The sequence below is a fragment of the Anguilla rostrata genome, chromosome 3 (genome assembly GCF_018555375.3).
Source record: "Anguilla rostrata isolate EN2019 chromosome 3, ASM1855537v3, whole genome shotgun sequence".
Classification (NCBI taxonomy): Eukaryota; Metazoa; Chordata; class Actinopteri; order Anguilliformes; family Anguillidae; genus Anguilla; species Anguilla rostrata.
In genome coordinates, this window is record NC_057935.1 from 29,060,328 (window position 1) to 29,073,625 (window position 13,298).

Genomic DNA, 13,298 nt, shown 5'->3' on the forward strand with positions numbered 1-13,298 from the left:
CAAGAGAAGTACAGTATAAGCTTGGGGCTCTGCTGTTGAAACTATACAAGGCTTATTGCAATGATAATTTCATGTCTGTATATGACTGGGTGGAACATGGAGGGTTAGGAGTTTTATTTGTTACTATTTTTATATTATTATTTTTATTTTTATTTTATTTCCCTTCTGGATGCATAGTCCTAACTTTTCATACGTGAAAATATTTTTAAAAATTTGATCACAAAATATGAACTTTTCAGCCACCCTGGTCTATAATAATATAAAAAGTCAGATAACTTTATAAGTAAGCATATATTTTCTCATGAGTGATTGTCTCAGGTTTTATTTAATCCACATTACATGGGTTTGTATCCTCAGTACTCTACAGTAGTTCTTTTCTCCATTGGAGTAAACCATTGCTTTATCCTTTTTTGGTATTCTGCAAAGAAGGACCAGAGAAAGAGCGAGAGAGGACCACGATAACAGGTGCCTGAACCAGATGTAACCAAAGTGGTTAAACCATGAATGTGCACATACCTGCAGGTTCAGTCTGTAGCACAGGGGCGCTCTCTCCCCCCCTGAGCCGAGCCACTTCAGTGCTGCTGTACCGCACCACAGACTCCTCCCCCTCCGCCATCTTAGAGGGCAAAAGCTGCTTCACTCCCTTCCACCAACCTGAAACACAGACACAAATCCTCTCCGAATTGACCAACTAAACACACTACTCTTGTTCATGTTCCAATTAACCAATTAAACTACCCCATTAGTTTAGTGAGGACAGACTGGGAAATCATAAGACCTCACAAATGATGTCCTGACACAGTATTGACGTTTTTCTAAATCTGTAAATGTATACATTTTAATATCCAGAAACATCATCAGTTTTGTACTGGTACTTTCTGAAATGTTTGGCAATGCAAGACAACTCATGTTATGCCAAAAAAGCATGTTAGTTTTAGTATTCCTGGGAAAAGATTTTAATAGTCTGTTGCTGGGCTACCTGCACGATCCCACTGCGGCAGGTCATAGACTCCCTCCATGCTCTTCTTCCTGTGCTCGAGCAGAGAGATAGATGATGTCACCCACAGATACCCACGCAGGTGTGGATATTACTTACCCTCAACATGTAAGCAACTCACCTGTTCTTCCAGTGCCAGGTGCAGATCAGGGCCAGGATGAGAGCAGTCAGGGCCATGGCCAGAGAGGGCACCAGCACAGCAGCCAACGCCACATCTAAAAGCACAGCCACAGATAGAAACTCTCATGTCCTCAGCAACAGAACCTGCACCCTACTTATATACATTACTATTTTAGACTCCCCGTAAAGCAGGGGTGCACAAGGGGTCCCAGAGAGCTGGTCTGCGGGCTGGTTTTTGTTCCAAACAATTACTTCAGTTTTAGTATTCTGACAGGTATATAAGCTACGCTGTTTCATTCCTGTACTAGAGCACAGTAAAATCTCCAGGACAGACTTGTCTAAGGCTGTAGCTGGTGCTAAAACAAATGCCGGATCAAGATCTGATTGACCCAATTAAACAATTATTAGATTGGCCCTTGCTGTACACCCCTGCCTTAAAGTTAGTGTGAATGCACACACATGGTGACACCTTACGGAGGATTTGCTTACCGCTATGATTTTACAGCTCTGCAACAGAAATTCTGGTGAAATTACTCACAGTTGCCTGCATCTTGAAAGGTTGACAGCAGAGGGCAGTAGAGTCAGTGATGATAATAGCTCTGATGGTCACAATCCTATCATTAAAAAATCTTGCTAACCCTTCACATTTTGTAGTCGACGCTTGGCTTTGAAAATCAGGAGTAGGGTTTAGTAGTCGGTCAATAGTGGAAAACTAAATTTCCACCACTCTCAGCATTAATCCCAAAAAAACAGATTTAGGATATAGGTAATTAAAGATTCCCCACAAATGAAATTGTCTAGGCAAAAATCTAAAATGAATTTGTTCATTTTTAGTTCGCAATGAAATACTGAGATTGCACATATACAGCAGGTTAAAGTATACATGTCCTGAATCAAAAACTTCTTGACCAGAAGTTCATAAAATATAAGAGTGGATACGCAGAACTACTAAAGATCTATGAAGCAAAAACTAAGCAGTGTACCCAGCGTCTCCAAATCTACCCAAAATGTCTAAATCATGCATTGCTGTAAATCACAACATATTCACGTATTTCACTATAAATCAACTGTTTTGACTCAGGAAACTCACTGTTGCATCATTTTCAAATGGGAATTACAAGTCAGTACAGTGGTCTAAACTAGCTAGGGGTCCATAAACATATCCAAAATCTCTCCAAAAAGGAATATAATGTTTTTTGTCCATTGTAAAGCATATAAACAAGCCCCTTATGAAGGTTTAAGATGAAACATTGATATCAGATTTTAAAATAATGCAAAAATATTGTCACACAATGCTGTACAATACCTATATGTATAATAATTAACTTGTGTCTGCATTTCTATACACTGTACCCTCGTATGTTTTCTTGTATGGGTATCGGATGACATGAAAACAATTTTAAACCGTCCACCACGTTTTGGCAATGTTCCAACTCTCACATCATCACTGTTGCATGCATCACAAACACTACTAGACAACAACAAACGCTTACATTATTACAGTGTGAAATATCCTCATTATAAAATACCACTAACCTATTTAAAAACACTCAATTTCAAAAATAACGTATATAACCTAAATATTTTGAGTAGTAATACTTACATAGCAATGATGAAATCTTATCTGTTTTCAGTAGACAGAGACAGTAAATCAATGATACAGTTCTATCCGCTTCTGTCTTCCTCCAGAAAACGATCTCAGCTAGGTCAATCAGCAAACATATGGCTTAGCTATGCCCAGAAGTCTTCAATAAAAATTGTTTTTTCCAATAAAATTATGAAAAATCGTTGACAACGTTTTGTTAGGTGCAGCCTCTTTTACTGCTACCACAGAGTGAATGCATAAGTGAATGAGATGAGAAAACGCTATTCCAAAAGAAAAATTAGACATGTTATACATCGTTAGAAAGCATATACTCTTACCTACTGAATAAATGAATTGTCAATCAAGTCAGACTGTGCTAAAAAGGGCGACAATGCCGTAAACAACACGTGTGGTATTACGCACACCTATTTTGGAAGGTACCCAGACGTCACAAATGCACGTGTATTTCATAAACAGATTGTCCAGGACAATATATGACCACTCAGTCTCAAATGGGACATGTCTATGCGTAAACCAATGGTAAGGTTGTATATTTATTCAATATTTAGTCCCAGATATTGACTCTAGAATGACATGGTATCATTTTTGAAAACTTTGTCTTGTTTATTTCATTATTCAGTGAGCAGCGTTTTCACTGCTGTATTGGCATATCTTAGGGCTATTGTCGGGTTTATATTGTTTCTATGATGGAATACGATTTTTGAGTGGTGACCACTAGGGGCTTTGTGCGAAGAGGTCAACCTGCTTTTTTCCTCACTAATAATTGTCTATTACTTCTCAATTATTGCTTTTGCACCACATCTACCCGCCGTTCACCGAACATATACACTGCATTATGACATACCATCTACACGTTCAGTTAACTGGCTACAATATTGCAAAGTCATATGGATTCAACAGGAGCTCTTCCATTATCTTCCAAGAACTTTCTTTGTTTCAACAGGTAGTCAGTTCATGGCTTAGTGGCACGTCTAACTGTCTACAGATCATGAAGTCACAGGTTCAAACCCTGCCTCAAGAAACTTTCTTAAACATGCTTTTTTGCTCACAAATAATTGTCTATTACTTCTCAACAATTTGCCTTTGCACCACATCTTCCCGGCGTTCACCGAACATACACACTGCATTATGACATACCATCTGCATGTTCACTTAACCGGCTACAATATCGCCAGGCCATATGGATTCAACCGGACCTCGGCTGTGCTTATTGGCCTGTGTTCTTCTTTAAAACCATGGACAGGCTATGAAATTTCACGCATTGTACAGCTATGTCATGGTGGCGCACTAACAAAGTTATGGACTGGTAAGCCTGAGGCTGAAGGATCGAATCCCGCCTTGCCCTCGGGCGGATATTTTCATATTTTACACTAACGTTTTCTTACACTTATATTTGCTTTACCAAAAGTCACTCACGGCCAGCCATATGCATGTCATGACGGAAAATGTATTGATTTTCTTGCAAAGTTACACCAGTTGGCCACTGTGCCATTTGTACTAACTTCTTCACTTGGCTACTGTAGAAAACGTTCTTATAATGAAACGCCACGTTACTGCATTCATGTCACCTCGCCCTGTTCTCTATCTAGCCACACACAAACAATTACTACGTATGTACGGTCTGCAACTCCCCATTAAAACATTACATTAAAATCATGACATCATAATTATAACAACTAGTACTGAACATGAGAAAAGCACATCAGTGCAATAGATTTCCTACGCATTATCACACATTACTGAACCCACGACTTTAACAAGGACGGAGTGTAGCACAGTGGGTAAGGAACTGGGCTTGTAACCGAAAGGTTGCAGGCTCGATTCCCGGGTAAGGACACTGCCGTTGAACCCTTGAGCAAGGTACTTAACCGTAATTGCTTCAGTATATATCCAGCTGTATAAATGGATACAATGTAAAATGCTATGTTGTGTAAGTGGCGTCTGCTAAATGCCTGTAATGTAATGTAATGTAACAACTAATAATTTATACCGTCTGTTATATATACCATTCGATAAGGAAACTCAGCTCACTCTTGGTCACTTCATTTACTTTGCATTATAGTCTGTGATCATGTGAACCTTCACCTACATGCCCATTCTGCTAAAGAGATATTGTCAACTACTCAATTTCATAATTTCTCTCGTACTATTGTTATTTTATGATATGCTTGCTGGGACATATGCGTCTACTCTTATTCTCCACTATTAACTGTCCCGGTTTTACTACTTCCAATTCTCACGTAAGGTGACTGATCTAGCAAAGCAAAACAGCAAAGAGGACTCCTACCTGCAGTTAAGTCTATCAAAATGCCTTATAAACTTTACAAATAGAGCCCGACCGATGCCAGATTTTTGGGTCCGATGCCGATCCCAATTTTGGAGAGTCCTAGCCCACCGATTTCCGTTGTTTTGACCGATATTTCGTCAAAAAGTGCAACATTTTCAAATCAATTTGAAAAACTTATATTTTATTAAAGTTTCTATATTTAAGAACATTTAACTTTTAAGCAAACAAAAATAAAAATAAACACACAAAGAACTTTTCAGATAAAAAAATGTCAAAGATGATATTAAATTAAATATATATATATTAACACCATCTTTAAGTGTGTGGAATCAAAATAATTCCACACCTTGCTTTTATTCCTTTCTTTTCCAGCCATCTATAAAAAATTAATTTAAAAAATCAGTTTTCCAGTTTCAAACATGTATTTTTATGAATATTATCTATTCTCAGTAAATTAATTATATTTTTTTATTTTATTCCTACTACATGATCTCAAAGAGTAAGACTTTATCTTGCGAGCTTCCCTGTCCATAAGTATTTGGTGGTGAAAATAACTATAATGCCCTCTGACGCGTGACTAGATGACACACTCGCTCGCAATAATGCATTAGCTATTGACACAGCCTCGTTATTTCTTATTATATATTCTCAGTAAGTTAAATGAATTGTATAGTCTTATTTTATTTCTACTACATGATCTCAAAGAGTAAGACATTATCTAGCGGAGCTAATGAGTGAATCAAGTGTAACGTTAGATAAAATTAAATTGACTGGATGAAATATGTGAAAAAAACTACAATACGCTTTCGTGCAGGTTACCCGCGCTAACTGTTGGTTGATTCACTTCTCCAACAGCAATCCTTCTCTCATGTTATCACGACAAAGCTAGATAACATGGCTTAAAACGATCCACGTTAGAAGTGTTTTATCGGCATTTATTTACTGTCTGGTTAGCTTGCTACGATGACGCGTGACTAGATGACACACTAGCTTGCAATAACGCATTGGCTACTGACACAGCATCATATAGTAGCCAATATCATTATCTCAGATAAAAAAACAAATGTGTGATGCATTCAATCACCATTTTATTTTGGCTGGTTATTTATTTGAGAATACAGCGATGTCCTCTGGAAATGTAGATCCTACGCTGCTTATGTGTTCACTGCCACTACATAAAGGCTTGCTAGCCAGCTAGTTTGCTAAAGTGAACCAAATATGTTAGCTAGCTCGCTCGCTTGATAATGAGGATTGATAAACATAGTGGTCGTATAAACCCATTTAATTAAAAACTTTCACTAAATATACACACCTTTATTGCGGCAATCGAATCTGTGCAGACAAGTCTTGCAGTGGAGAATATTGGATGAGGCACGAGTGTTACGTCTTATTACAGAAGTAGCGCGTCAGCTGCTGCAGTTCACACTTGTATTAGAGCTCCCTCTACTGAATAATTCTAGTAAATAGCAATTACAACGTTCGAACAGACAAGTACAGATAAATAATCAATGTTTTTTTTGTTTATTATACTTACTTAAAAATCGGGACACATCGGCTGCATAACTGCCGATCCCGATGTCGTCAAAAAAGTCAATTAATGGCCGATATATCGGCCAAACCGATATATCGGTCGGGCTCTACTTACAAACACTAAAAGTGTGTCTCCACGAAATAACAGAAAATGCAGCAGGACAGAAGGGTACACAAGTTGCGACCTAGGGAGCTCTAATTCTACGGGCTTGCTGATAATTTTGTCAATCAAGGCTTGCTGGATTGCTGTAAAATCCGTGAGTACATACACTGGCCATATTTCAGCTTCGTTTCTGATGCAGTTATACTTACGCCACCGCACCCTTTGTCACAGCCACTGTTTTACATAGCTATATAGCAAAGCGAAAGTGCTAAACGGGACACGCTCATCAGACTGTATATATTCACACAAGGATAGCCATGATCCACAACCGTTTCTTAAAGGGCCATTTCGCATTTCTCACTTTCTCATAGCAAGAAGTTACTCACACATACAAGACATACACTGTTGATAACTCATTCATTCAAACTGGCAAAATCTAGGCCTGCCATTAAAAGTATTGATATCAAAATGACACCAAGTTACTGTACTACAAACAATATAGGCTATCTTGCCTCACCAAAATTAAATAAGCTGTATTCCAAAGCAATGCTACTCAATGTTTCCTAAATTGTTTCAAGCAACCTCTTTGAATTTGAGCTCCCTAGGTCGCAACTTGTGTACCCTTCTGTCCTTCCTGTTTTGTGTTATTTTTTTCAAGATGCACTTTTAGTGTTTCTAAGGTTTATAAGGCATTTTGATATGTTTAGCTGTAGGTAGGACTACTCTTCACTGTTTTCCTTAGCTAGATCACTGACCTTACGTAAGAATTCAAGGAGAACAGGAACACTTGATAGTGGAGAATAGCAACACAGACATATTTCCCAGCAATCTTTGCATATGAGAAAATAACAGTAGTACGAGAGAAATGAGGATAAATGATGAAATTGAGTAGTTGAAACAATATGTTTTTAGCAGAATGGGCATGTAGGTGATGTTTGACATGATCACAGACTATAGTGCAAAAAAAATATAGTGACCAGGAGCGAGAAGAGTTTCCTTATTGAATGGTATATAGACTAACAGTAAGTAGGCCTGTTTATAATATCCTCAACAACACTTCCAAGAATACATAAGGAGCTTTTAACCCTCTGGGATCGAGAGCTCCGCCGGCGGAGCTCGACAAGATGAAATTTACTTTCGTTTTTATTTGGATGATTAACTTCACGTGCTGTTATCATACAGACGCAACAAAAACATTGACAGAAACCTTAGAATCGCGACTTTCCAATGCGCCCATTGGCAAATAATGAATTGTTTTAAGTGTTCTAAATTTGATTAATTAGATCATGTATGCTTCGTTAAACTTTACTCATTACTATGTGAATTTCGCTCAGCAGGAAGTCCGCCCAAATCGCATTCACATGTTAACAACATTATAATTACTCTCCATAGAAGGAGACTAAAGGAGGGGCGATGCGAGATCCATGTGAGAAATGCCAAGTCTGCGAAAGCGGGATAGAATGTCAACGTGTCACCTAATTCACTTCTTTTGAGGTGAACATTTCGTTTAATTTTGGAAAATGGTCCGTCCGGAAGCCGACACTGATGAAGAGCGGTGTCATTTCGAACAGCAAACTGATCCAGCTGAGGATCAACTTCATGCGTAAGTATATTTCTTATGATCATATTGGTAAATATGTGTACTGTATTGCAACGTATCTGTGTGTTTGTAGGAATATCCAGCAATATGCGCGTTTGTAAATTCCCACACTACGAACGATTCGAACTATTGCATCTCAAAATTATAGGCTAGGCTCTCTGCGTCTGGTTGTGTTAGAAGTATCAGGTAGGCTGTATGTTTTTCGATCATATTGGTAATAAATAGCCCGTGGCGTGGCTAAAATTCTAAAACTGATGTCCTCGCACAATCGATATTAGCATACTGTAAGTAAATTCGGGAAATAGCAATATAATAACCACTTAGCTAAACAGACCTAGCCTACTTCAGATTGAGGCACTCATCTCTTCAGGCTGCACCTCTCCCCACCCCTCCCTAGCCTATAGTTTAGCTCACTGTACCTAGTTAGGATAATATGATTATGTTAGTGTATCTGGCAGGATTGTTTTTGTCTGATTAGGTGTGATTAGATGTGATTCCAGTGCTAGTTTGTACTTGGTAGGATTCTTGCTTGCTGAACAAGCTTACTCTACAGGGTTGGAGTCCTGATCGATGTGGTCACTTCTGGCACTACGATCCTTACTTCACTCTAGTGTTTCTTTTGCACCTCTACATCATGAACCAATGCACTTGTTGTACGTCGCTCTGGATAAGAGCGTCTGCTAAATGCCTATAATGTAATGTAATGTAATGTTATTGATGAGTTGCGTGTAGTTGAGCTGGAATATCAATGTTTATTTAGTTTAGCTAATGTTGTTTCGTTGATAGCTTGCATTATTTGTAAATGTGTGCTGTATTACATTCTCTGTGTGTTTGTAGGAATATTCACTAATATGCACGCTTGTAAATTCCCACACTACGAACGATTCTAACCATTGCTTCTCAAAATTATAGGCTACCTCTCTGCGTCTGGTTGTGTTTGTTTGGTTCTTTGTTTGTATATGATGTAACCATGTCACATTTCCTAAGTTTTGTTTTCATTAGTTAGTGGTTTGCTCCTTTTTTGTAATTTTAATTTTCACCTGTTGAAGGAAATGTGCTTTATAAATAAAGTTTGATTTGATGTCACATTTCCTAACAATTTTGTTTTTATCATATTTACAGAGATGCTGATCAGGAAACACGGCCTAGTTCACCACTAGCTAAGAGGCCACGCAAGCGTTGCAAGAGTACACCAGTCTCATCTCATCTTCCATGCGTATAGTTTGCTTCAATAAAGGTTCTGAAAATCAAAAAATGTCTTTGTTTCTGTCTTCTAAATGGCTCACTGAGTCTTTGTCTTAGTGGTGGGGAGGCATGCGGCCAGGTGTGAATAGCCTACTTAGCTGGCAGGTCGTCCTACCCAATGCATATTCATTACAGAAAGGCCATTTGCCCTCCCTCCCTCCCACCTGATGTTGAAAAATAGTAGTCACAACACTAACTTTTAGCAATGTATTTTATATTTCTCATTGGATTTGCTAAAATATTTTGTCATCTTTTGATACCCAAGACCTTGATGAACACATTTCAGTGACCAAAAGTCTTATTCACAATTGTTCAGTGTGCTTTATTACAACATACCTGTGCATGTTCAAAACTACTGTTTACAGTTTGTGTGTTTTTAGAGCAGTTTACAATCCACACATGATTATGACCTACTTACTGCTGGAGTACTACTTACTCCATATTATTGTAGCTGAGTCTGTGCTGAAAACAAAGATATGAAACACTTTGGAATCACTGTATATAAAGTTGATGAAATTTACACAAATGTCAGAGCATCGCACAATCACCAGTGTGCCTCATTTTACCCTTAGACCCCAGAGGGTTAAAACAGGTCCATATCCATAAATGCTAAATGCAAGATGAACATAGTAAAACAGTAGCCATCCGACTAACAATAAATGGGCCTGTTCATGACACTATCAAAAACAATTCCAAGCAGACATAAGGTGCTTATAGCAGGTCCATATCCATATTTGTTAAAGGTGAAAACAGTAAAATACTATCCAGACTAACAATAAGTAGGCCTGTTTGAATCATCATAAAACAGATCTGTAGTCTTTGCATTTTCACTAAAATAGCATTACATGCCTCAATCAGGTGATTTACTACTATAGAACTACCATACATACCAGACTTCTGTCATTTTGAGCCTGTTTGAGTCAGTGAGAGAAATTACACTGCCTTGATTTTGCTATTTCAACATAGTTTGGCTCATAAGTGGTAAGGGCAATCCTGAGACACTCATGCAACTTCGCATTGGTCATGGAACAACGTGCCCTTGTTTTGATGGCATTCATATGAGAAAAGCTAGACTCACAAGTATAAGTAGATCCAAACATAGTCAGTATTAGCAAGGCCACTTTCCTTATTGTGGGGTACTGATATTGGCTAGCATGGTTAGACCAAAAGTCCACTGCACCCTCAGACTGCAAGTGCTGTTTTAAAGCAAAGGAGGACTGCACATCAACCAATTCCATCTGAAAGATGCTCTCATCAATAAAAGACATTACCTCTTTTGCTTTTACACAGAAGTCTGCCTCAGGTTTGATGGAAAACGGGTCACAAGCAAACTGCAATACCTCAATGGGAATGCTGAAGCCTTGGAATCTCTCAGTAAAGTTCTCAGTCAATTTTGTCATGAAGTCTGTCATGACGGGCATTGTGTGTGTCCCAGGTGCTGTGCTCATGAATGCACGGAATTGCGCGAAGTGCAGCAATTTTGTTGCCATTAGGTCTGTAGTGAAAATAGTTAGCTTTGTCTTGAAGGCACAAAGCCACTCAACCAAATCAGCGATAGACTTTTCCCGCCCCTGCACTTCGAGATTCAAAGTGTTCAAGTGTCCAAAAATGTCACATAGAAGTAGACTTCTGCCATAAACCGTCCATCCAACATGTGTTCCAAGAGGTTGGTTGCCTGTTTGTGTTTACACATGCGAAAAAAAGACACAATCTCCTGCCAGAGTTCACAGAAACGGTCCAGAACCTTTCCTTTGCTGAGCAATCTGACATTGTTATGGACGAGTAAATCAGTGTGTTCGGCAAACGTGTCAGCAAGCAGCTGACGGAAAAGGCGATGTTGTAGGCTGGAGGTTGAACGAATGAAATTCACAATGTTCATGACAGTGTCCATGGTGTTTTTCAGATCACCACTGAGCTTTGCACACAGCACAGACTGATGAATGATGCAGTGTAAAAACTGCATATGTGGGGCTATGGCTGATAGCCTCACCACCAGCCATTGCACTCTACCAATCATAGCTGGAGCGCCATCAGTAACCAACAGGCAAACGTTTTGTAAATCCAGTTCACGCTCGTTAAAAAACGAGACAATCTTTTGAAAAATCACTTCACCTGTAGTGTGTCCCTCCAACGGAATAAGCCCCAGAAGTTCTTCCCAAAAGCGCACTCCATCGTAAAATCTGACATAGATGCATAGCTGGGCCATGTCAGTACAATCAGTTGATTCATCCACAGCGATAGAGATAACCTCTGCTTTTCGAAGGTTTTCCAAAAGCTTTCTTGAGACATCCTTTGCAAGTAGTTCCACTCTGCGAAGAGCTGATGTGTCCGACAGAGGTACTTTTTTAATGGATGAAGTGTCTGGTTACTGTCCAGGCTACACACAGGGATGCTATCGTGGCTCTCTCTTGTTCCGTGCAAAAGCGACCAAGGGCCACTTGACTCCGTTGAAAACATGCTAGCAGTCCCTGTACTTTCCTTCTCCGTTCCTCCGAGCCCTCAGGAAAACTGGCAGAAAACGAGCCATGAGTTGACTTGTAGTGCCACTTCACGTTGAATTATTTTATCACAGCAATGTATTCGTTGCACAATAAACACACCGGTTTATTACTTGTTGCAGCTGGCAAAGTAAATAAATACTTGTCAGTCTATTTGCTCTGGAATTGGCGATTTTCACTGTCAACTTTACATCTTTTTGGCTTAGAAAGAGACATTTTGAAGCTTGTTGTTAGCTAACATGAGTTTCTCTGTGGCCCACCAGCCCAGAATGCAACCATGAGGCTTGACTGAGCGAATGGCAGGTGCGGAGCAGGTGTAATCCTGTTGCAGACAATCACAGCACATAGGTGCTTTAAAAAGACGTAACCAATAATACCATATTGGTTCAGATCATACAATCTATGGTTCAGATGTCTAAAAGTAGCTCAGAGATATGTAGCCTACCATAGTTTTATTTATCATATCACACACATGCCAGCCTGATTTGCAGGCATCCTCTTGCGGGCCATAGAAAAATTCAAAAGGGCCGTATCCGGCCCGCAGGCTGCTAGCTGAATAGGCCTGATCTACAGTATACCTTACTGCACCTCTTTTTTTCACTTTCTGCATAATATGACATTTTTTAAGTGGTAAAACATATACTGACATTGTTTTTTCTTGGCTTTTAAAAGTAATCGTGATTCTGTTGTAGAATACAGTAATACGTTTAGTTTGGGAAGTGGGCAGTGGCAATGATTGGGGGCTTGGGGTGGATGGGTAGGAGGAGGTTCTACTGAAAAAGAATAGAATTTAAAAAACTGAAAAAATGAACGTGAACTAGTTCATTTTTTGGGACTGTGAACTTAGTTCAAAATTCAAAATTGTGAACTATGAACGTGAACTAATTCATTTTAATCTGTATGAACTGAACTTTGAGCTTGCTCTTGCACAACACTGCCCCACATTACAACAGAGGCTAGCACTGGCTACGACCTGATACTTATTCAATGAAGCTATATTTAAAATATAGCTATTTTAACACCTACTTCGCCCCACGTTTTCATTCTTAGAAGACTTTAGTCACATTTATTGGTGAAATGAAAACTAAAAAAGTTTAATTTGGCTCAGCTAACACGTAATACTATCCTCTGGCTACAAATTGTTCTTTACGGTATCAGATACAACTATCAGAGGTATCAGAGTTTAAATAAGCATTTCCAATGTATTCTCTATTGATGTTCATGGCCAACTAATTCTTATTAATATTAATAATATATTGTGAAATAATGTTCCAGCTAACGTTAGCTAGGTAACGTAAACACATTTGCAACT

The 13,298-nt window shown here is 38.9% G+C and overlaps 1 protein-coding gene and 1 long non-coding RNA gene across 5 annotated transcripts in view; one reads left to right on the forward strand and one right to left on the reverse strand.

Moving 5' to 3' along the window:
- LOC135252006 (uncharacterized) overlaps positions 1 to 13,298 on the forward strand; it is a 364,708-nt gene that overhangs the window by 250,776 nt on the left and 100,634 nt on the right. The window lies entirely within an intron of this gene.
- Positions 1 to 13,298, reverse strand: part of dcbld2 (discoidin, CUB and LCCL domain containing 2) — a 93,775-nt gene that overhangs the window by 14,992 nt on the left and 65,485 nt on the right. For 3 of the 4 annotated variants that reach the window (XM_064329876.1, XM_064329877.1, XM_064329879.1), the window contains exons 12-14: positions 1,119 to 1,212; positions 980 to 1,029; positions 517 to 654 (exon numbers count right to left, since the gene is read on the reverse strand). In XM_064329876.1, coding sequence (XP_064185946.1) covers positions 517 to 654; positions 980 to 1,029; positions 1,119 to 1,212 — 282 coding nt within the window. Of the gene's footprint in view, positions 1 to 306; positions 419 to 516; positions 655 to 979; positions 1,030 to 1,118; positions 1,213 to 13,298 lie in introns of those variants that run through there. The other variant, XM_064329878.1, reaches the window with a different exon arrangement.